Genomic DNA, 22,102 nt, shown 5'->3' on the forward strand with positions numbered 1-22,102 from the left:
TCTCTCAATTCTATTCCTGAAATCATGATTACGCCATATGTTAACTAACTTGGATTTAAATAAATAAAAAGTTGTAGAAATCACCCAAGGATCAATACACGAGTGCCCAGTTTGCCTCCAGACTATTTTCTTAGATTGAGAGACTGAAAACATTTTCAAAGGCATTGAGCAACAGCAGAGCAGCAAAGTGAGGGGAGAACAAAGTATCTGAGGACTAAGTAAAACGATATACCTAGATCACCTAGTGCAGTGTCTGCGACATGCTGAGATTTCGTAAAACAGCATTGATGATAAGAATTCATCTGGTCCTCGGATGGATGCCGAATCCTCATTTACAGGGAAAGGCAAGGAAGCTTAGAGAAACAAAGTGACTTTTTAAAGGCCACGCACCTAATAAGTTGCAGGACTTGTGTTTGTAGCTACATTACTGTGCCACGTGACCTCTCTGACACTACATCAAAGGAGCAATGTGAAATCCTGTAATAGAAAAACAGTCCTGAAAAGGGAAAGTAAATATTTAGCTGTAAACTGGTCAAAAGAAGGATTGGGAAACCATTCCATAGCATGCTTTCCACACATTAGTTATTTCACTCCATTTACTCTCTATCAGATTTTCTGCTTTTATATGGCATAAAGTATGTGTTCACTAATGTCATCATCATTTAATAGACTTTGTTAACATGATACAGTTTATACTTTTTTTTGAGAGCTGCTCATTCTCTAAAACTGAGCCATACAAAATGGTAGCCACTAGACACATGTAGCTATTTAAATTTCAGTGTAAATAATTAAAATTACAGTTCAGTATTCAGTTCCTCAGTGGCACTGCCAATATTCCAAGCATTCAATAGCAGCACGTGGCACTGTTTTGGGCAGTGCAGATTTGGAACATTGCCATCATCACAGAACGTTGTAGTGGGAGGGGTGGTGTAGAATCATACACTTTCCACCATTGTATGGAACAGCAGGCCCTTGTTTCCAGTCCATCGTTCTGAAATGCACAGGCAGCTGTGGCTCTTGCTGTGGGCAGGACTCACAGAGCAAACGCAGTGGCTTGTCAGGAACGACACTCTGTAGTAGCTGCGTCTCCGTGTCTTTGTACTTACCTCACTGATGTGCAGTTAATCCCTCAAAGAATCTGGTAGTTATTGATATTTGATGTTCAGACAACTGTTTTACTTGGTTTAGAAGCTAAGTTTAAACATAGCTGAAAAACGAGAAATTGGATTTTCAGTTAATTCCTCGTATTTATTTGTACGTTACGTATGTAAATCAAAATTACCTACATTCTGATTTGGTGCAGTGAAGAAGTAAGCTGTAAGTGTTGATTATTTCTGCAGCCATGTGATGATGTTGCTCTGTTTCTCCTAGTCTTTCAAAGACTCCTGCCGTAAATTCTACCAGGCAGAGATGGAAGAGCTCGACTTTATCAACGCTACAGAAGAGTCCAGGGAACACATCAACACCTGGGTAGCCGAAAAGACGGAAGGTGAAAATACACCGTTGCTCTATCTTAATAGTAGCTTAGTTGGTCTCACTGTCCTCTTTCACAAGACCATCAAAATGTAAAGAGGAATGATGCTTTTCTCTAAATAGCTGTAAATTTTTAAAATCTGCTTCTGAAATACTGTCAGTGTATGCTTATTTTCTCTAGCTCTTCCCTGTTTTTGTCAATGTGTTTGTGATGTCTCTCAGTACTCGGTACAGCTGTTCCAGAATGATCCACTTTGTTGCCATTGTTGTTGTTAATGTTAATGTACAGTAAAGAAAAAGCCAGATACAGGTCTCATCCTGTATAGTTACCGTGCGTTATTGCAGGATCCTTGGTTAGGCCCTTATTCACCTGCAGCTCTTAAACTCTTCTGTGCACTCCTAGCCTCTCACCTTTCTGACTGTCCATTAAATCTCTTTCTTCAAGGGACCAAGCATTCCCTTCTGTCCAACTTGTGAATTCAGCCTGCACATACTTCTTTGTTCATCTTATGTTTTCTTCAAGGCATGGTATTTTTCTTACCAGGGCTTTTTAAGTTTTTGTTGCTACTGTTGTTATAAGGACCAGAATCCCCTTATGTGGTTATATTTGGGGGACTGTGAACTCCTTTATCTGTGTACCTCACAAGGGGATTGCCCAATCTAAATATTATCCCTGATGAATGCATCAGGAAACTCTTTTTTTTTTCAAATTTAAATTCGAGTTAGTTAACATACAGCATAATATTAGTTTCAGGTGTACAGTATACTGATTCGACACTTCTGTGCATTCCTCAGTGCTCATCGAGATAAGTGTTCTTTTAATCCCCTTTACCTGTTTCAACTTGTCCCCTGCCCACATCCCACTGGTAACCATCAGTTTGTTCTCTATAGTTAAGAGTATGTTGTTTTGGTTTGTCTCTCCCTCTCTTTTTTCCCCTTTGTTCCTTTCTTTTGTTTCTTGGATTCCACATATCAGTGAGATCACATGGTATTTGTCTTTCTCTGACCATCGGGAAATTCATTGATTCTTTAATTCTTCTTTTCAGGTAAAATTACACAGTTGTTATCTCCAGGTTCAGTTGACCCAGTGACGAACCTGATTCTCGTGAATGCCATCTATTTCAAAGGAAACTGGGATAGTCAGTTTAACAAAAGCCAGACCACAGAAAGACCGTTTAAAGTCAGCAAGGTAAATATTTCACATTAACAAAGGAGATTCTTGGAAACAGTCCCTGTGTTCACCCTGGTTTTTAAAACATTCAAGAAAGCTCATCTCAAGTAGCTTGTGGCCTGTATGGCCTTCAGCAGTCCAGCATAAGAGCTCCCCATCACGCCTTCCCTTTCTCCTTTGCTGTGTCATCAAAAGTAGCTCTGAACTCAGAGGCTTCCGGTCTGGCTCCCCATGTCACCTGCCATACTGTTGCCAGGTGTTCTGTTTACAGTCACAAATCTGATGTCAGTTGTCAGTCTTAAGGTCTTTTTGGCTTTCTAGAACTTTTGAGATAAAGTTTGGACCAAAATATGGTATATAAGGTTCTTTGCAGACCTGGATCCTACCCATTTATCTCCATTTCTCTGTCTTCATTGCCATGAGTACCTATATATTCCTTCCTTTCCAGGAGCATCTGGAAACCTTCCCTAACAGTCCTCCTTCCCCGTGGGGATTTCTGTCCCACTCCTCTCAGTGGCCACAGTGCCCCCTGTGGGTCCTCAGGGTAGCACTGCAGAGGTTGGATACCCAGCACCACCTGAGGAGGGCAGATAGATGGCTGTCTCACAAGTGCCGGGCATGTGGTTGGTACTCAATAAATACTGAACAGATGTCCCATCTGCAGTCTTGTTTGGATGATAAGGATAACAAACACTAATTTTTGTTTAAAAACAAGCAAACAAAAGGACATGTATATAGGATAGACATCATGTTGAGCTATCCCCACATTTGAAGAGGTTATTTGTGGTGGCCTTATATCTTTTCTGTCACCTAATCTAGTATATTCTTTCTTTTTAAATTATCTTTAACTGTAGAGATTTTTGCACATACACCTTAAGTAGACAGAATAGATCAATTACAGCCTGTTCTGGATCACTGACCATGAGTTAGATCTTCTAAGCAGACATGAGCCTGAACTTTCAGTTTCTCAAGAAATGTATTTTCCTTTGAGCTTTATTCTTTAAAGAAAAAAACTTTTTTTTTACATTTATTTTTGAGAGACAAAGAGAGCACAATCAGGGGAGGGGCAGAGAGAGAAGGAAACACAGAATCCGAAGCAGGCTCCAAGCTCTGAGCGAGCTCTTAGCACAGAGCCTGATTTGGGGCTTGAACCCATGAACCATGAGATCATGACCTGAGCCAAAGTTGGATGCTCAACCGACTGAGCCATGCAGGTGCTCCTATTCTTTTTTTTTTTTTTTTAATTTTTTAATGTTTATTTTTGAAGGAGGGAGGCAGAATACGAGTGGGGGAGGGACAGAGAGAGAAGGAGACACAGAATCCCAAGCAGGCTCCAGGTTCCAGGCACCAAGCTGTCAGCACAGAGCCCGACACAGGGCTCGAACCCATGAGCTGTGACATCAGGATCTGAGCTGAAGTCAGATGCTTAACTGACTGAGTCACCCAGCTGCCCCCCTTTGAGCTTTATTCTGAAATGAGTTGCCCTGTTTTCACCTGGGGAAATTATTTCTTTCCTTGAAATTAATCTTTAATAAGATGTATATTAGGACTTGATTCATGGAAAGTTCATGTCCCCTAGCAGAGACCTGCAGGTGGGCAGGGAGTAGGGCTGCCGGGGTACCGGGGTGGCAGGCGCTCCCAGGGAACCAACTGTCTCTCTTCCTGCTCTGCTATGCTTAGCACGTGGCCCTTTTTCAGGGTCACCGTCATGGTATCTGTCATCCAGGCAGGAGGTAGGGAAAGGACAAAAGGCAGAGCAAAGCCTCCTTCAGGGTTCTGACATTCAGAAAGTGAATCCTGTCTTCTGTATCTCATGGGCCAGAGTTAGGTCTTCTGTCAGGTGTGGCTTCTGCCATAGCTGGGGGGAGGTGAAGACTTCTGTCTTGCTTCCTCATCTCCCCAGTGGAGAAAGACAGAAGGAGGATAGTAGGTGTTGAGTGCACAGGCCTTTGGGGGGTGGAGGTCGTTGTGCCTGAAAGTGAACAGATTTTAGTTCATCTGGATTTTTAAAATGCCTTTATTTCTAAATAAGATTAAATTTATATACACAGTTGTGTATTTAATGAATCATTCCCTTTCTGAGATTGGATCCTTTTATATTCTAAGACTAGGGGCTTTGAGCCCTGGATGGGTAGAAGGAGAAATTGCCTCAGGCAAGGCTTGGCAAACCGCATGCACCCTGAGGTCAAAGCCAGCCCACCACTTTTTTTTTTTTTTTAAATAAAGTTTTAATGGAACACAGGCACATCTATTTGTTTAGGTATTTCATGCTACAACTGTAGAGTTGAGCAGTTGGGACAGAAACTGTATGGTCCATAAAGCTGAAAATATTTACTACCTGGCCTGTTATAGAACAAGAGTGCTGATAACTGGCCGAGGACTGAATGAGGAACGAGGAACGAGGGGGCAGGTGTGGCTGAGGCCAGTTCAGGCGAGCCTTTGAGAGGCACCAATGGAAGGCGGTAACAGAAGTTTCTTCCATCTAATACAGAATAATGTGCTGCCCCAGAGAACTGGGGACTGCAGCTTGGGGCCAGACAGATTCACAGCAGCTGTAGGTCTTACACTGCACATGAATCAGGAGCGGAGGAGGGCTGTTGGCTGAGATGTGGTTGCTGTCCTTGGGTCTTTCTTACTGCCTGGCTGGGGATGCACTGGTGGCAAATGCATTTTTCTCCTAGTAAGATGTGTTCATTTTGCCTGGTCCTTTCAGTTTTCCTGTCCTTTAGTTGTTTATCCATTTATTCAGCAGATGTTGGTTTGAGACCAGGCTTTGTGCAAGGTACTATCACAGTGTGTACAAAACCAGCGACTCATCCCTCCCACGAAGATTAGGTCTTTCTGGGGGTGAGACAGCGTAAATAAGAAAAGAAGAGTGTATGAGATAGTGGTAGTGATCCAGAGACAGACACAGAGGAGGGACACAGGTTGTGGATGGGGGTACAGTTTCAGGTGGGCTCTCCAGGTTTTGGGGTCGAACTTGTTGGGATTAACCATGGAACCATCAAGGGGCAAAGGGAGATGGGAGCACAGGGCATGTGGGACAAGCTCTTGTCAGAATTACAGGTCTTTTTAAGGACTTGAGCTTTTTTACTCCCTGGGAGTAGAGGGGGAGCTGCAGAAAGGTGTGATCTCATTTATGTTAATATTTTAAAAGCAGAGCCAATGTGATTTGCTAATGAGTCCATTGTGTGGTGAAAGACAGGAGTCAGGGGTACTCCTTAGTTTTTGACAATGGGATAAGTGGCATTGCCATCACTTGAGATGAAGAAAATTGTAGGTATAGCAGACCTGGAAGGGAATATGAAGAGCCCAGTGTGACATATGACATTGGAGGTTTCTTTAATGTACAAATGCAGGTCCCAAGTAAGCAGTAAGATGTTTGGGAGTGTAATATATGTGGAGTACATGGGAGAAGTCCCAGCTAGAAATCTAAGTTGGGGGATTCTGTTTAAAGTCACAGGATTGGGGCGCCTGGGTGGCTCAGTCGGTTAAGCGGCCGACTTCGGCTCAGGTCACGATCTCACGGTCCGTGAGTTCGAGCCCCGCGTCGGGCTCTGGGCTGACGGCTCAGAGCCTGGAGCCTGCTTCCGATTCTGTGTCTCCCTCTCTCTCTGCCCCTCCCCCATTCATGCTCTGTCTCTCTCTGTCTCAAAAATAAATAAAAAACATTAAAAAAAATTATAAAGTCACAGGATTGAGGTCACCAGGAGACAAGCAGTGTAAGGACTGAGCCCTGAGTACCCCAGGGTTTGGAGGCTGAGGCAATGAATATGGGCTGGCAAAAGAGGGGGCTGAGGTGGTATTCTGGAAACCAAGGAAGTAAGTGTTTGTAGAACCCAGGCTGGCCAGTTCTGTCGATTTGTCCAATGTGTCCACTGGGTCTTATTTCAACCTAACATTTATCTGTTTCCATTTTAGAATGAGGAGAAACCTGTGCAAATGATGTTTAAAAAATCCACCTTTAAAATAACCTATATTGGAGAAATATTCACCCAAATTCTGGTGCTTCCCTATGTGGGTAAAGAGCTGAATATGATCATCATGCTTCCAGATGAAAACATCGATTTGAAAACGGTAACAAATGCTGAGCAATAATCACGCTATGATCGCAAGAGGATCGTGTGAACAGTTTCTAAAGCTATTGTCACTTCCTGTTACTGTTGTCTCGCCCCGCAAAGTCCAGAGCATTCACATCCCAGCAGATAGCTCTGTTGGGCAGCACGGGTCTGGATCTAAAAATCTTCTACTCTCTTCTAGGTGGAGAAAGAAATCACTTATGAGAAATTCACAGAATGGACGAGGCCAGACATGCTGGATGAAGAAGAGGTGGAAGTGTTCCTCCCTAGATTCAAACTGGAGGAGAATTACAACATGGAGAACGTCCTTTGCACGCTGGGCATGACCGATGCCTTCGATCAGGCCAAGGCAGACTTTTCTGGAATGTCGTCCAGGAAAGACCTGTATCTGTCCAGGGTGGTGCACAAGTCCTTTGTGGAGGTCAACGAGGAAGGCACGGAGGCCGCGGCCGCCACTGCGGCCATCATGATGTTGCGATGTGCAAGAATCATGCCCAGGTTCTGTGCCGACCACCCCTTCCTTTTCTTCATCCAGCACAGCAAAACCAACAGTATCCTGTTCTGTGGCCGATTCTCCTCCCCATAAGGAGATGGTTGGCACTGTTCGTGGTCCTTCTCCTCTCTCCTGCTGACCCACTTTTCCTCTGACACTTTACAATGTGCCTATAATGCAAAGTGACCTTTGGTGACAATCCAAAAATAAAAGGCCCCGTTTTGAAATCCCATGTTCTGGACTCGTGTATGTTCGTGTGTTCACATGTCTGATGTTCTCTAGGATCCAAAACTGCCATTCAGGAAGGTCGGTGCTCATGTCGGCCAGGCCAGCACTAGCTGCTTAGCAAATCCCCCTGCTCTGAGAGGTCCCATCCATGCTCGTAGCCGCGAGGCCCTCAGGTCTTCACTTGGGCAGAGTGTGGCTCTTTTCCAGGCACAAGAGGGTACCTAGTGCCTCTCTCTTCTGTATTCGGTGGCACTGTTAGTAACACACCCTGTGAGGAGCTGCAGGCCTTGGAAACCCCCTGTGGTGAGCTCTATCCCAAAACTTGTTGCAAGCAAGTGTCCCAGAAGTCTGCAGAGAAGCAGGGAGAGCAGTTAACTTAGGAGAGAAAGCAGTCCCATTGGCCACCTGTGTTTCTGCTTTTTTTCTGTGATTGTAGCTTGCAATCCTAGAGATCTGTGGTCACACACCTGTTCAGATGGCCAACAGCCAGTTTCCCTGAACTTTTTTTTTTAATTTTTAAATTGTTTTTATTATTTATTTTGAGGGAGAGTTACAGAGTGTGAGAGGGGGAGGGGTAGTGAGAGAAGGAGATGCAGAATCCAAAGCAGGCTCCAGGTTCCCAGCCCTCAGCACAGAGCCCAATGCGGGGCTGGAACCCATGAACCATGAGATCATGACCTGAGCCGAAGTCAGACACTCAACCATGTGAGCCACCCAGGCACCTCTCCCTGAACATTTTAAATTGCCACCAGGGGCCGGAGATGATTAGGCAGGTTCTGTTCACAGTGGTGCAGTCTAAGTCCACATCCTGAGTTGTAAATACCAGACAATTTTGTTTTACTGCAAGTATTAGAGACAAGGTGGCTAAGGTTTCTGTGGCCACTTGTGTTCCTTGCTAGAAACATGATCACCGTGCTCAGTGACACTGGAACCTATCGACAGGTGAGGTTCAGGTTCAAGTGGGAGGGCTGTGCTGTGTTTCGGAGACACCCTCCAGGACCTATCCTGATGCAATCAGAACTTCACTGATGCGATTCGTATTTCCCTTCTGTTGCTGGTCCGCTTTCTCCATTGTACCCAAGCCAACAGCTTAGCTGTGGGGAGAGGCTGGTGATAAGGGAAACAAAGGCAAGAGAAATGTAGCTTAAAATTAAATCTCCTTGCAGCTTGCAGCCGGCTGGTAAACACCTGAAACATACAGAGTGTGACCTTCCTAAAGAAATTCATGCTGGCTTAGTGCCTTAATGTTTATGTTTTATTAAAGTGAAAAGCAACCTTATCTTAGCAGCTAGCCCCTCAAGGTCCTAAAAGCCTTGCTTCAAAATTCCTTAAAAACTTATCTCTATCCCCTCCCCCTACAAACTTAGAAGTATATAATCAATCACTCCTCACAATCCCAGGGCAGCTCTTTCTGCCCACTGGTCCTCCCTATATGCTATAATAAAAATCACCTTTTTGCACCAAAAACGTCTCAAGAATTTTTAACCATTTGCTCACAAACCACGCTTCATAATTTCATCAGCTGGGTCTGAACGAAACAATGTTATGAGTGGTTTGAGAAGACAAAAGAGGGGCTATGTGGGGTTGCTGGTTGGGTCACTGTCATACCCCTATCCCCACCCCCCCACCTGCCGTGCCCCAGCACTGTGTGTGTTTGCTGCTCTCTGGAGAACTGTCAGGCTGTGTCAGTAGTAAGTTACAAACGTGAACATTGGCCGTCAGACCACTAGACCTATAGACCTATAATACAGTAAGACCTTAACCATGTGAAAAGTCACAACACACACAGAATAAACAACATGCATGCTGCTCTAAGAGCTCCCACAGAATTGTCTCTAAAACTGTAGCTATCAAATTGCCTTTGAATGGTCACTCAATATCTAATTTTAGTAAGAGGCACAGTCACCTGAATAATGTTTCCACATCTTTTATGAAACTGCACCAGAAGACATTTCCATTATGTTCTGCAGTATCCTGTAAGGATCTACAACATAAAATCCTCCCAGAATTTAATTCTAGGAAGAAGTTGGTCCCACCCATTCACAAAGGTTTACCAAGCACCTGATTTGCATTCGGTGTTTTACATAGATTATTTTATTTGATCCTCAGCAATGAATAAACCCAGGAGGAATCTGAGGCCCAGCAAGTTAAGTAACGTGAACAATTTCTTGCAACCAGCAAAGGGACAGAACTCCAAACTTCTCCTTCTGGTGGGCTGAGTGGAGACCGAAGCTCCCGCCAGGACAATCAGCAAAGCTGCGCCAGAGAGACGGAAATGTTCCAGCCTCCAACGGGAAGTCTCGCCTCTTGGCTTCTGTTTTACCATCTGGAAAAGCGGGGCTGGGACAATTCTAGCCCCGAAAACACATGAAACTGGATCCTGAACAAGGGCCCTGAGTGTGAAACTAGAGTCGGGCTCCAGGCAACCCGCTAGGGCCCACACCCCTCCAGGACGGCTGGAGGGAAGGTGCTGCGAGGCCCCGCCTCCTTCGATTCAGCCTCAGTTCTCAGAGGAGGGGCCTCAGGGCCGTGGCCTCGCTGAGCTTGTAAGCGTCGGAAGCTTGGAGGCCCTGCGCACCGGGTAGTGGCGGCCAGCGGCCCCCTCTGCGCGTTGACCGCAGGGAGGCGGCGGCCGGGCCGCACAGCCTGGGTGGAAATGGATGGACTGCGGATCTCGCGCACCAGCTGATCCTGATCGTACATGCCCGCTGGTGGGCAGCACGGAGCCGGGCGTTCCTGGCAGGTGGAGGCAGGGACCAGGGCACGGGGGATGAAGAATCCCAGGAGGGGCGGCCATTGGAGCAGGGATTGGGTGCACCTAGGAATGTCTCCCGAGTCGTGGGGTCGCGCGCTGCTGAGCTCCCTTCCATGCTGGGATTTCACTGCCGTTTCTTAAGATCTGTTCCATAGTGGGCATGACCCAGAATCTGGCTGTTAGGATCATCTTGAGCAGATCCAAAATCCCGTTGGCTTCAGGTGAGTAGAACTGCAAGAAATTTACACGCTAACATGTTTAAAATAGGTTCCAGGATTGTAGATCTATATCTATATCTATATCATCTCTATCTATCATCTATCTATAGATATAGATATACATCCAAAAAATAATAAGCAAAATATGTGTTTATATACATATATATGTATATATATACATATATATTTAAATTTTTTCTACAACGAATGTGTGTTCTTACATAATCAGGAAAAATTATTTAAAAACTGTGTACAGGAAAGAAATGCTTTGTTACATTTAAATATTGTGGAATTGAGTTTGTAGGGTGTGCGGGGTCTCTTCTTTCCTTTTAAAAAGAATATAGTCACCATGCTGTGCATTCTATGCCCAAGATTTATTTCATATACCTGGAAGTTTATGCCTGGAAGTCTGACCATCTTTACCCATTTCACTCACCTTTGCCCCAGCCCTCACCTCTGGCAACCACCAATCTGTTCTCTGTGTCTATGAATTTGGGGGTTTTACCCCTTGTTTTAGATTCTCTATGTAAGTGAGATCATATAGTATTTGTCTTTCTCTTATTTCATTAGCATAATGCCCTAAAGGTCCATCCATGTTGTCACAAATGGCAGGATTTCCTTCTTTTTTTATGGCTGAATAATATTCATGTGTGTGTGTGTGTGTGTGTGTGTGTGTGTGTGTGTGTGTGTTTACCACATTTTCTTTATCCATTTATCCATCATTGGGCACTTAGGTTGTTTCCATGTCTTGGCTATTTTATATAATGCCACAGTGGACATGGGGGGTGCAGATATCTCTTTGAGATAGTGATTCATTTCCTTTGGGTATGTATCCAGAAGTGTAATTGCTGAAGCATATGGTTTCACCAATTTACAATTCCACTAACAGTGCAGAGGGGTTCCCTTTTCTGTACATACTTGCCAACACTTGGGATTTCTCATCTTTTTGATATAATCTTTCTAATAGTTATGAGTTGATTATCTCATGTGGTTCTGATTTGCATTTCCCTGATGATGAGTGATGCTGAGCATCTTTTCAGTTGTCTGTTGGCCATCTGGATGTCTTCTTTGGCAAAATGTCTATTCAGTTACTCTCCCCAGTTTTGAATTGGGTTGTTTGTTTTGCTGTTGAGATATATATACCTATATCTATCTACCTATCTACCTATCTATCTATCTATATAAAACATATCTATATGTAGATAGAGGTAGATAGATATATAGATATGAGTTCTTCTTAGATGTATGATTTGCAAATATTTTCTCCCATTTTATAGGTTACCTTGTCGTACCTTTTCATACCATTCCATAGGAGACCATTTTTGGTGATGGTTTCCTTTACCATCATGGTATGGAAACTTTTTAGTTTGAAGTAGTACCACTTGTTTCTGCTTTTGTTGTCTTTGCTTTTGATGTCATATACAAAAAAACCATTGCCAAGACCAATGTCAAGGAGCTCACCCCCCCCCCCATGTTTTCGTTTAGGAGTTTTATGGTTTCAGATCTTACGTTTAAATCTTTAACTTATTTTGAGTTAATTTTTGTGTATAGTGTAAGATAGCGGTCCAGAATCATTCATTGCATGTGGCTGTATTTTCCCAACACTATTGAAGAGACTGTTCTTTCCCTGTTGTGTAGTCTGGGATTCTTTGTTGTGAATTAATTGACCATACATATGTGGGTTTGTTTCTGTTAATATCCATGTTAATCTTCTGTTAATCTATCTTTAATCTGTGTCTGGTTTTGTTTTCAGACCCAATACCATACAGTTTGATTACTATAGCTTTGTAATATAGTTTGAAATTAGGACGTGTGATGCCTCCAGCTCCGTTCTTTCTCAAAATAGCTTCGACTCTTTGGGGTCTTCTGTGGTTCCACACACATCATAGGATTGTTTGTTCTATTTCTCCAAAACATTTCCCCAGGATTTTGATAGGGGTTACATTGAATCTGTATATTGCTTTGAGTAGCATGGCTATTTTAACAGTATTAATTCTTCCAATCCATGAGCACAGAATGTCATTTTATTTATGTGTCTTCAATTTATTTCATCAATGGCTTATAGATTTCAGTGTACAGGTCTTTCACCTCCTTGGCTAAATTTATACCTAAGTATTTTATTCTTTTTGGTGCAATTGTAATAGGATTGTTTTCTTAATTTCTCTTTCTGATCATTTGTTATTAGTGTATAGAAACAGAACTGATTTTTGTATATTGATTTTACATCCTGCAACTTTGCTGAATCTGTTTGCCATTTGTAACAGTTCTTTGTGTGTGTGTGTGTAGAATCCTCAGGGTTATATATGTATGTGTGTGTGTATGTGTGTATATATATATATATGTATATATATATATATATATATATGATATCATATCATCTGTAAATAGAGACAATTTTACCTGCCTAGTTGCTTTGGCTGGAACTTCCAGTACTATGTTGAATACAAGTGCTGACAGTTGACATCTGATGTTAGAGAAAAATCTTTCAGTTTGTCACCAATGAGTATGATTTTAGCTGTGGGCTTGTCATATATGGCCTTTATTATGTTGAGATGTGTTCCCATCACACCTGCTTTGTTGAGGAACACTTGTCATGAATGGATTTTGAATTTTGTCAAATGCTTTTTCTGCATCTATTGGGTTGAGTATATGATTTTTATCCTTCGTTTTGTTAATGTGATGTATCACATTGATTGATTTCTGGATGTTGCATTCCTGGAATAAACCCCGCATGATTGTGGTGTATGATCCTTTTAATGTACTGTTGAATTCATTCTGCTAATATTTTGTTGGGGATGTTCTTTCCTTTGAAGTCGTCATAAATACCTGCAAGGATGTTCTCTCACATTTCTCCTATCTTATTCTCTTTCCTCCTCAAGTTCTTATATCAGTTCATTCTTTCAAACTACTCAGTGTTAAAGTATCAGTGCAGGCACAGTTGTGGTTGGAATAGTCCTGTCTGAATTTGGCCAGTTGGCCTACAGTGGCCATGCAGATGGGGCCAGAGCCAGGAGAGATGCCTGCCCTTGGATGCATTTCAGTATCTTTATTTCAATAAAATACTTCGACTTCATATTAATCTTTCTGAAGCTTTCATACATGGTCTGAGGAAAGGAGAATGGAATCATCAGTTAAGGCCCAACTATTTTGTGAATGTACTGAGGCCATGTTTTTATTCACTCCCTTGCTGCGACAGTTTGGATCTTGGTAGACAGGGCAAGCCTTGCAGTTAGATGGAACCTGCGAAACTATATGTAGCAATCAAGACACAAATCAGTCTTAGCCAAAATATGCTGAGAATGAAACAAAACAAAATAGAACAAAATGAAAAAATGACTCATTGCACATGGCTAGCACAGCCTTGATAATATAAGGATAGTATGGAAAAGTTGAATTTATCCCAGGAATCCAGTCAATGCAACATGATAAAATTAACATCATCTGTGTCTCATTCTTAGAACAAAGGAGAAAAATTTTAATAGCAGATGCAGAAATAGCTATCTAACCTTACAGGAGAAGACAGTGGAAGACAGTGGCTAATTGATACAATAATAGACCCGTTTATTGATAGTTGTTTTTTGATAAGCTAGAGCAAATGCAGAGCCCTTTACATACACCAACTTAATTTCCATTGCTCTCTTTTGAGATAAATGCCACTTATATATTGCTGTTATTATTTTAATATGTAGATAAAACTTTAGATAAGTTTTCTTCTCAAGGTTAGAAAAGTGTTCCAAATCTCATTAAAAACCCTTTCTTTTTACAGTCATTTAGATACTTTCTTAGAATGCCAAGGGCAATTATATTACAGTTTTCTTGAAATTCACAGGCATACATGTAACTCTCCTAAAAAGTAGTGGGCTGCAAAGGGAAATGAATGCTGAAAGTAGGTGTCAGAACTTCTCTGTGAGCTTGTAGCTAACTTAAAAATATTCTTTTTTAGAAGTAACATTTCCTTTTCCTCTCCTATTCTTTTTTTTTTTAATTTTTTTTTCAACATTTTTTATTTATTTTTGGGACAGAGAGAGACAGAGCATGAACGGGGGAGGGGCAGAGAGAGAGGGAGACACAGAATCGGAAACAGGCTCCAGGCTCTGAGCCATCAGCCCAGAGCCTGACGCGGAGCTCGAACTCACGGACAGCGAGATCGTGACCTGGCTGATGTCAGACGCTTAACCGACTGCGCCACCCAGGCGCCCCATCCTCCCCTATTCTTAGAAGAAATAGATCAACACACAGCTGAAATCAAATTAGAGAACCATTCACATATTTTTCTGAAAACCTAGAATTATTCTTTTAGTATCTAAAGCCTATGTAACATATATACACATCTGTATAACGTGAAATATCAAAGTGTGAAATCATGGGCGCCTGGGTGGCTTAGTCAGTTGAGCATGCGACTCTTGGTTTCTGCTCAGGTCATGATCTTAGGGTTCATGAGTTCAAGTCCCACATCGGGTGAGCCCCACTTCTCTCTCTCTCTCTCTCTCTCTCTCCCCCTCCACCCCCTCTTGCCTCTTGCTCACTTGTGCATCTCTCCCTCTCTCTAAAAAAAAAAAAAAAAAGAAAGAATGAATGAAAGAAGGAAAGAAAGGAAAGAATCAGGCTCTGTGCTGACAGACAGATTTTGTGTCTCCCTCTCTCTCTGCTTTGGATTTGTGTGCCCCTCTCTCTCTCTGCCCTCCCCTGCTCATGTTCTGTTTCTCTCTCTCTCTCTGTCAAAAATAAAATAAACATTAAAAAATAGAAATATATTTTTTTCAAAAGATTATAAATTAAGTAGCATAAATTAAAAAACATAAAGCAAAATTTTAAAAATATACTGATTATCTAAATGTTTAAAAAATAGAGTATTCTTGCTACCTATATTTTGCTTCTTAGTCGAATCTGCTGAAATGTCACTGGTATATTTCTCAAACATTTATTTTTCAATATGATCTTATTAGAAATTTTTGACAATTTTTCATCCATTGTATTATTAGCAAATTTGAAATTACTGTCATCGTCAATCGACTCTGGTCTGTTGACGGCCTCTTGGCTTCATAGGCACGTGGCCTTTACAGCCACTCTGAGCCCTTGTCAGAAGGGCCACACTTGGTTTAATGCTTTCTTACTATCATCTTGAATCTCCAAGTTTTGATCAGAGCGTCCTTCATTTTCATTTTGCACTGGATCCTGCAAATTATGTAACCAGAACTGCTGTAGATTACAGCATTTTTTTTTTTTAACTGAGAAAACACTCTTTTTTCAGGTGCTGAGGGACCTAGGTAAGTTTAGAGCAAATTGTGAAAAATAAGGATCTTCGCAGTTCTATTTTTTTCATATTAAAATTGATAAAGCAAATTTTAAACCTTTAATAAGTTTGTGGGCCCTGCTCCTGGGCTCCCAGGGAAGCTCTACTTGAACTTTTACCAAGGTCAGAATGACTTCACCAAACCAGAACATGAGCTCTCTTTCTGCCCCAGCACACATTGTACATCTGCTTCCTTAGCAAAGAACCTAGAAGAAACATTTCAAACTAAAGGTAAGAGCAAAAGTCTCCCTAAATTCCCATCTATACCTGGAAGCCTGAACCTTGCACATGCTAAAAGCATAAGAGAAAGTTTGTTATTTTCTGTAACGTCTTCTGTTATGATGATTTGTAACTCTTGATCCAACAAAAAACATACATAACTCTGTATTGCACATGGCCTCCCTGCAGCACTCTCTTCGTGAAGATCGAGTATCCCCAATAGTCGTCCTCCCTTGAGCTGAAATAAAGCTCTCATCCTTTTCTTTTTTTAGAAATTCTAAAAGATTTGTTCATTTTGCATTGACAATATGTGTAAATGTGTAAATATTTCAGTGGGAATATTTCCATATGTACGGTCGTTTTGCCTGCACACAACATGTATTTCTTTTCCGAATATTTTTATAGGACAAAACTTATCAAATGATTTGTCTATATAATTCTTTTCAAGTTTTTAACAAATTTATATGCTACAAACTTTTGGACCCAGTTTCATTGGATTCTTATATAGAGTATACATTTATCCAATTAAAAATAGAAACTCTATCTAGAGATTCTTCCTTCCCCCCCCTGCAGCCAGGATATTCCAAAATTCAGTTATAGACTTTCAGAATTCAGTCCTGTATACAGTTGAGCTCAGGTTATTTTGTCACTTTCTGCATGTTCTTGTAGGTACAACTTTGAATTTTGTGTTTGACGATTTCCAAATCATCAAAATTTTATTTTAAAGACTCCACTCTGAATACTTTGATTAAACATTTCTAATTGATTTTGAACAAAATGCACGTGACCTTTAGGAGACTCACTTCAAAGGTTAATATCATCATGGGACATTTAGGCTAATTTAAGACGATTCTTCCATAAAACACATGTAACTATATTCCATCTGCTGATAGACGCCAAAGAGGAAAAGCATGTACTAGATGCCAAAGAGGAAAAGCATGTACTTCAACGTTGACGTTGACGTGTGTATTGTCTTCATCAGCAGCTTCATCACAAATAGTTTGTGGTTGTGATGATATAAAAAATATTTTTAAGTTTGCACAACTACATACTATGTTTCTTGGAAGAATATTGCAACTTGTTATCGCAATAACAGTCTGATCGGTGTGTATATTATAACCAGCTCCAAGTCATTTCTTCTCCACAGGTTTTTAATTTAGTAAGAATATTGTTTTTGCACAGGGTATGTTCCATCAAAATTTGATTCATATTGCCATTACAAAAATCTTCACTGATACACATTTTAACTAAGTTAATAACAGCATTTATTCACAGAGTATTACATATTTCACCTCTGGGAGACACAACTCCCAAAAGCTTAACTTTGATTCTATCGATGAATGAAATGAAAAACTAAAACTGCTTTTTTATTTGAAGCCTTGATGAAACTGGCTTTCAAAATATGTAATTTGTCTTCTGGTACTGGAGCTAACACTTTCACATATTGGTTTACCTTTTGAAAATGGCAGAAACTAATTTAGAATAATAGTCATTTGATCAAATGAAAAGTCTGCTTAACAAAGTCACATGTACAATCACCCCCCCCCCCCCAGAGCTCCACTTATTAGATCGTCATCTGTGGGTAGAATTTTCTTAAATTAACTACTGCCTTTTGAAGGAAATGCTGGTATTTTCTTTGAGTGAGAGAGAGAGAGAGTGCACGCGCAAGAGAGAACATGCGCACAGGTGGGGGAGGGGGAGAGAGAAAGGAACAGAGAATCCCGAGCAGGCGTGTGGAGCCTGATGTGGGGCTTCAACTTATGAACTGTAAGATGATGACCTGAGCTAAAACCAAGAGTTGGATGCTTAACCAGCTGAGCCACCCAGCGCTGGTATTTTCTTTTGGATAGTATCTTGGTCTTCACATGGTTGGAGATCTCGCTGTGCTGCCCACTATGGTGGGTGGTAAACACCAATCTGTGCACATTACACACTCTGTTTCTTGAGATAAGAAAACACAGTACTTAATTTTTGAGCCCACCACTTGCTGAAATGATTTATTGCAAAATAAAGAAGTATGGGGTGCCTGGGTGGCTCAGTCGGTTAAGTGTCCGACTTCGTTTCAGGTGTGATCTCACCATTTATGGGTTCGAGCCCTGTGTTGGGCTCTGTGCTGACATCTTAGCGCCTGGAGCTGATTTCAGATTCTGTGCCTCCCTCTCTCTCTGCCCCTCCCCCACTTGCACTCTGTGTCACTCTCTCTCAAAAATAAATAAATATTTTAAAAAATTAAAAAAAAAAAAAGAAGTACAACCACACAAAAAATGTCTGTAGGTTTTCACTCAATAATGAATGATAAAGTCACTGTTGCCAGAGAGCTTAGACTTTTTTTTCTATAATCTCTATAACCAGATTTTCTATAATACATCATAACTGGATTGGTCAGCCTCTATTTCCCTGTACATATTTTACATATGTCTACACTATAATTTTCCATGTTTCCAACTGACTTGCCATATGGTGGCCTCTCATATGCCTTGTATGAACCATGGCACAACCAAGTGGCAGATGAGGAAAGAAGTACCAAATACTTCTCCCACCGACGCTGGAGACCAGAAGGACTTACCTGTACCTAGCTGCTATGACCAAGCATACCACCTTGCCAACAGATATGCTGTGGTTTTATCAGTACGGTAGTTCCTTATATAGGCATACCTCGGAGATCTTGAGGTTTGGGTTCCAGACCACCACACTAAAGCAAATATTGCAATAAAGCAAGTCAAATGAATTTTTAATTTCCCAGTGCATATAAAAGATATGTTTATACTATAGTCTATTAAGTGTGTAGTAATAGCATTATATCTAAAAAACGTACATAATTTAAAAATACTTTGTTGCTAAAAATGCTAACCATCATCTGAGCTTTTAGTGAGTAATCTTTTTTTTTAATTTTTTAAGTTTATTTATTTATGAGAGATAGAGACAACATGAGTGGGGGAGGGGCAGAGAGAGAGGGAGACAACCCGAAAGAGGCTCCAGGCTCTGAGCCGTCAACACAGAGCCAGATGCGGGGCTTGAACTCAGAAACCATGAGATCATGACCCGAGCCAAAATCGGATGCTTAACTGACTGAGCCACCGAGGTGCCCCTAGTGAGTAATCTTTTTGCTGATGGAGGGTCTCGCCTCCTTGTTCATGACAGTTGATGGATCAGGGTGGTGGTTGCTGAAGGTTGGGGTGCTGTGGCTATAACTTAACAATGAAGTTTGCTGCATTGATTGACTCTTCTTGTCCTGAGCAATTTCTTTGTAGCATACAATGCTCTTTGATAGCATTTTACTCATAGAAGAACTTTCAGAATTGGAGACCATCTTCTCAAATTCTGCCGCTGCTTTATCACCTAAGTTATGTAATATTCTAAATCTTGTGCTGTCACGTCAACAATCTTCACAGCATCATCACCAGGAGAAGCTTCCATCTCAGGAAACTACTTTCTTTGCTTCTCTGTAAGAAGCAGCTTCTCATCCGTTCAAGTTTGATCATGAGATGGCAGCAGTTCAGTCACATCCTCAGGCTCCACTTCTAGTTCTCTCGCAGTTTCTGCCCCCCTGCAGTTACGTCCTCCACTGAAGTCCTGAACCCCTCAAAGTCATCCATGAGGGTGGGAATCAACTTCTTCCAAACTCCTGCTCATGTTGATATTTTGACCTTTTCCCATAAATCGGGAATGTTTTGAATGCCGTTTGGTGAATCCATTCCAGAAGTTTTTCAGTTGACTTTGCCCAGATTCATCAGAGCAGTCATGCTCTATGGCACCTCTAGCCTTACAAAATGTGTTTCTTAGATAATAAGACTTGAAAGTTGAAACGACACCTTGATCCATAGGCTTCAGAATAGACGTTGTATTAGCCAGTGTGAAAACAATATTCATCTTGTACATTTCTGTTGGAGCTCTTGGTTGACCAGGTGCATTGTCAACGAGCAGGAATATTTTGAATCCTTTCTTTTGAGCAGTGGGTCTCAACAGTGGCCTTTAAATATTCAGTAAACCACATTATCAACAGATATGCTGTCATCCAGGCTTTGTTGTTCTAGAGCACAGGCAGAGTAGACTTAACATAATTTTTAAGGGCCCTAGGATTTCTGGATGGCAAATGAATATTGGCTTCAACTTCAAGTCACAAACTGCAAAGCCCGTAACAAGAATGTTAGCTGACCTTTGAAGCTTTGAGGGCTGGCATTAACTTTTCTTCTCTAGCTATGCAAGTTTTAGATGGCACCTTCTTCCAACAGAAGTCTGTTTTGTTTACATTGAAAATACGTTGTGCAGCTGCCTTCCTTAATGACCTTAGCTAGATCTTCTGGATAGTTTGCAGCACTTGCTGCTTTGCCTTGCACTTTGATGTTATGGAGATGGCTTCTTGCCGAAAACCTCATGAACCAGCCCCTTCTAGCTTCAGACTTTTCTTCTGCAGCTTCCTCACCTCTCTCAACCTTCATAGAACTGAAGAGAGTCAGGGCCTTGCTCTGGATTAGGCTTTGGCTTTAGGGAAGGTTGTGGATGGTTTCATCTTCTATCCAGACCACTGAAACTTTCCCCATATCAGCAGTAGGGGAGTTTCACTTTTTTTTATCATTCATGTGCTCCCTGCTTTGGCACTTTTAATTTCCTTCAAGAGTTTTCCCTTTGTGTGTACAGCTTGGCTGTTTGCCACAAAAGGCCTGTCGTGGTTTTTGACATGCTTTGCTCATTCTTGTAATCATTTCTAGATTTGATTTAAAGTCAGACATGTGTAACTCTTCCTTTCCGTTGAACAGTGATTAATTTCAATATTTTCAATATTGTTGTGTCTCAAGGAGTAGGAAGTCCCGAGAAGGGAGAGACATGGAGGAATGGCCAGTCAGTGAAGCAGTCAGAGCACAACAATATTTATCAGTTAAGCTCTCCATCTTATATGGGCATGGCTGGTGGCACCCCCAAGAATTACAATATAACATCAAAGATCATTGGTCCTAGGGGCGCCTGTGTGGCTCAGTCGGTTAAGTGTCCAACTTTGGCTCAGGTCATGATCTCACAGTTCAGGAGTTCGAGTCCCATGTCGGGCTCTGTGCTGACAGCTTGGAGCCTGGAGCCTGCTTTGGATTCTGTGTCTCCCTTTCTCTCTGCCCCTCCCCCGCTCACACTCTGTCTCTGTCCCTCTCAAAACTAAATAAACATCAAAAAAAGTTTTAAAAAAAGATCACTGGGCATAGGTCATCATTACCAATGTAATGACAAAGTTTGAAATATTGCAAGGGTTACCAAAATGTGAGACACAGACACGAAGTAAGCAAATTCTGTTGGAAAAATGGTATCAATAGACTTGCTTGATGCAGGGTTGCCACAGGCCTTCAATCTGTTTAAAACAAAAACAGTATCTGCAAAGCTCAATAAAGCACAGTGTGATAAAATGAAGCACAGTAAAATGAGGTCTGCCTGAATGATGTGCTTGAGAAAAGGGAGGGCCTGGAAAGGGTCAAGAAAAAAGAAATTCACTAGTTGCCTTTTAGATTTAACCTCAGGTTGGGGCGCCTGGGTGGCGCAGTCGGTTAAGCATCCGACTTCAGCCAGGTCACGATCTCGCGGTCCGTGGGTTCGAGCCCCGCATCGGGCTCTGGGCTGATGGCTCGGAGCCTGGAGCCTGTTTCCGATTCTGTGTCTCCCTCTCTCTCTGCCCCTCCCCCGTTCATGCTCTGTCTCTCTCTGTCCCAAAAATAAAAACGTTGGAAAAAAAAATTTTAGATTTAACCTCAGGTTATAGTGAGTAGTGCGAACTCTATGAATTGCTGCGTCAGTTACCAATTTACTGTCTCTCTGCTCTATCTCCACTGTTCACTGAATCAGTATTACTTCACCAGCAGGTACAATGTTGGATTCGTCAGTAGGGAGCGCTGGAGAGACAGTTTGAGGAGACAGCAGTGGAAAGGCCCTGATTTCCCTCCCAGATGCTGGTCCTCCTATGGTTATTCAGTGCAGGGGCCAGCAACCCAAAGTGACCGTTTCTACCTGCATTCCCATGCTTTCCCTGTGCAGTGGCCTTTCTGCAGTCACAAAGCCCACAACCCCATTCTGCAGTCACTAAACCTGCAACCCAGGCAACTGTATCCTGTCCTGGCATTTTGCTTCTACAGACCAGCTTCTCCCACCAGCAACAGCCAACAGTGTCTCTGGGCCAGCTCTGACCCATGCCCTCT

At 41.9% G+C, this 22,102-nt stretch overlaps 1 protein-coding gene and 1 long non-coding RNA gene across 6 annotated transcripts in view; both read left to right on the plus strand.

Annotated features, from left to right (window-relative positions):
- SERPINB6 (serpin family B member 6) overlaps positions 1–7,446 on the plus strand; it is a 47,050-nt gene extending 39,604 nt beyond the window's left edge. For all 5 annotated transcript variants that reach the window (XM_047860077.1, XM_047860080.1, XM_047860081.1 and 2 more), the window contains exons 4-7: positions 1,372–1,489; positions 2,520–2,662; positions 6,566–6,721; positions 6,905–7,446. In XM_047860077.1, the coding sequence (XP_047716033.1) occupies positions 1,372–1,489; positions 2,520–2,662; positions 6,566–6,721; positions 6,905–7,309 (822 nt within the window). In that variant the 3' untranslated portion in view covers positions 7,310–7,446. The remainder of the gene's footprint in view (positions 1–1,371; positions 1,490–2,519; positions 2,663–6,565; positions 6,722–6,904) is intronic.
- A 2,853-nt stretch (positions 7,447–10,299) lies between these two features.
- LOC125165994 (uncharacterized) overlaps positions 10,300–22,102 on the plus strand; it is a 41,568-nt gene continuing 29,765 nt past the window's right edge. The window contains exon 1 of the long non-coding RNA XR_007152302.1: positions 10,300–10,420. This is a non-coding gene — a long non-coding RNA (uncharacterized LOC125165994). The remainder of the gene's footprint in view (positions 10,421–22,102) is intronic.

The sequence above is a fragment of the Prionailurus viverrinus genome, chromosome B2, assembly GCF_022837055.1.
Source record: "Prionailurus viverrinus isolate Anna chromosome B2, UM_Priviv_1.0, whole genome shotgun sequence".
In the NCBI taxonomy this organism is placed as follows: domain Eukaryota; kingdom Metazoa; phylum Chordata; class Mammalia; order Carnivora; family Felidae; genus Prionailurus; species Prionailurus viverrinus.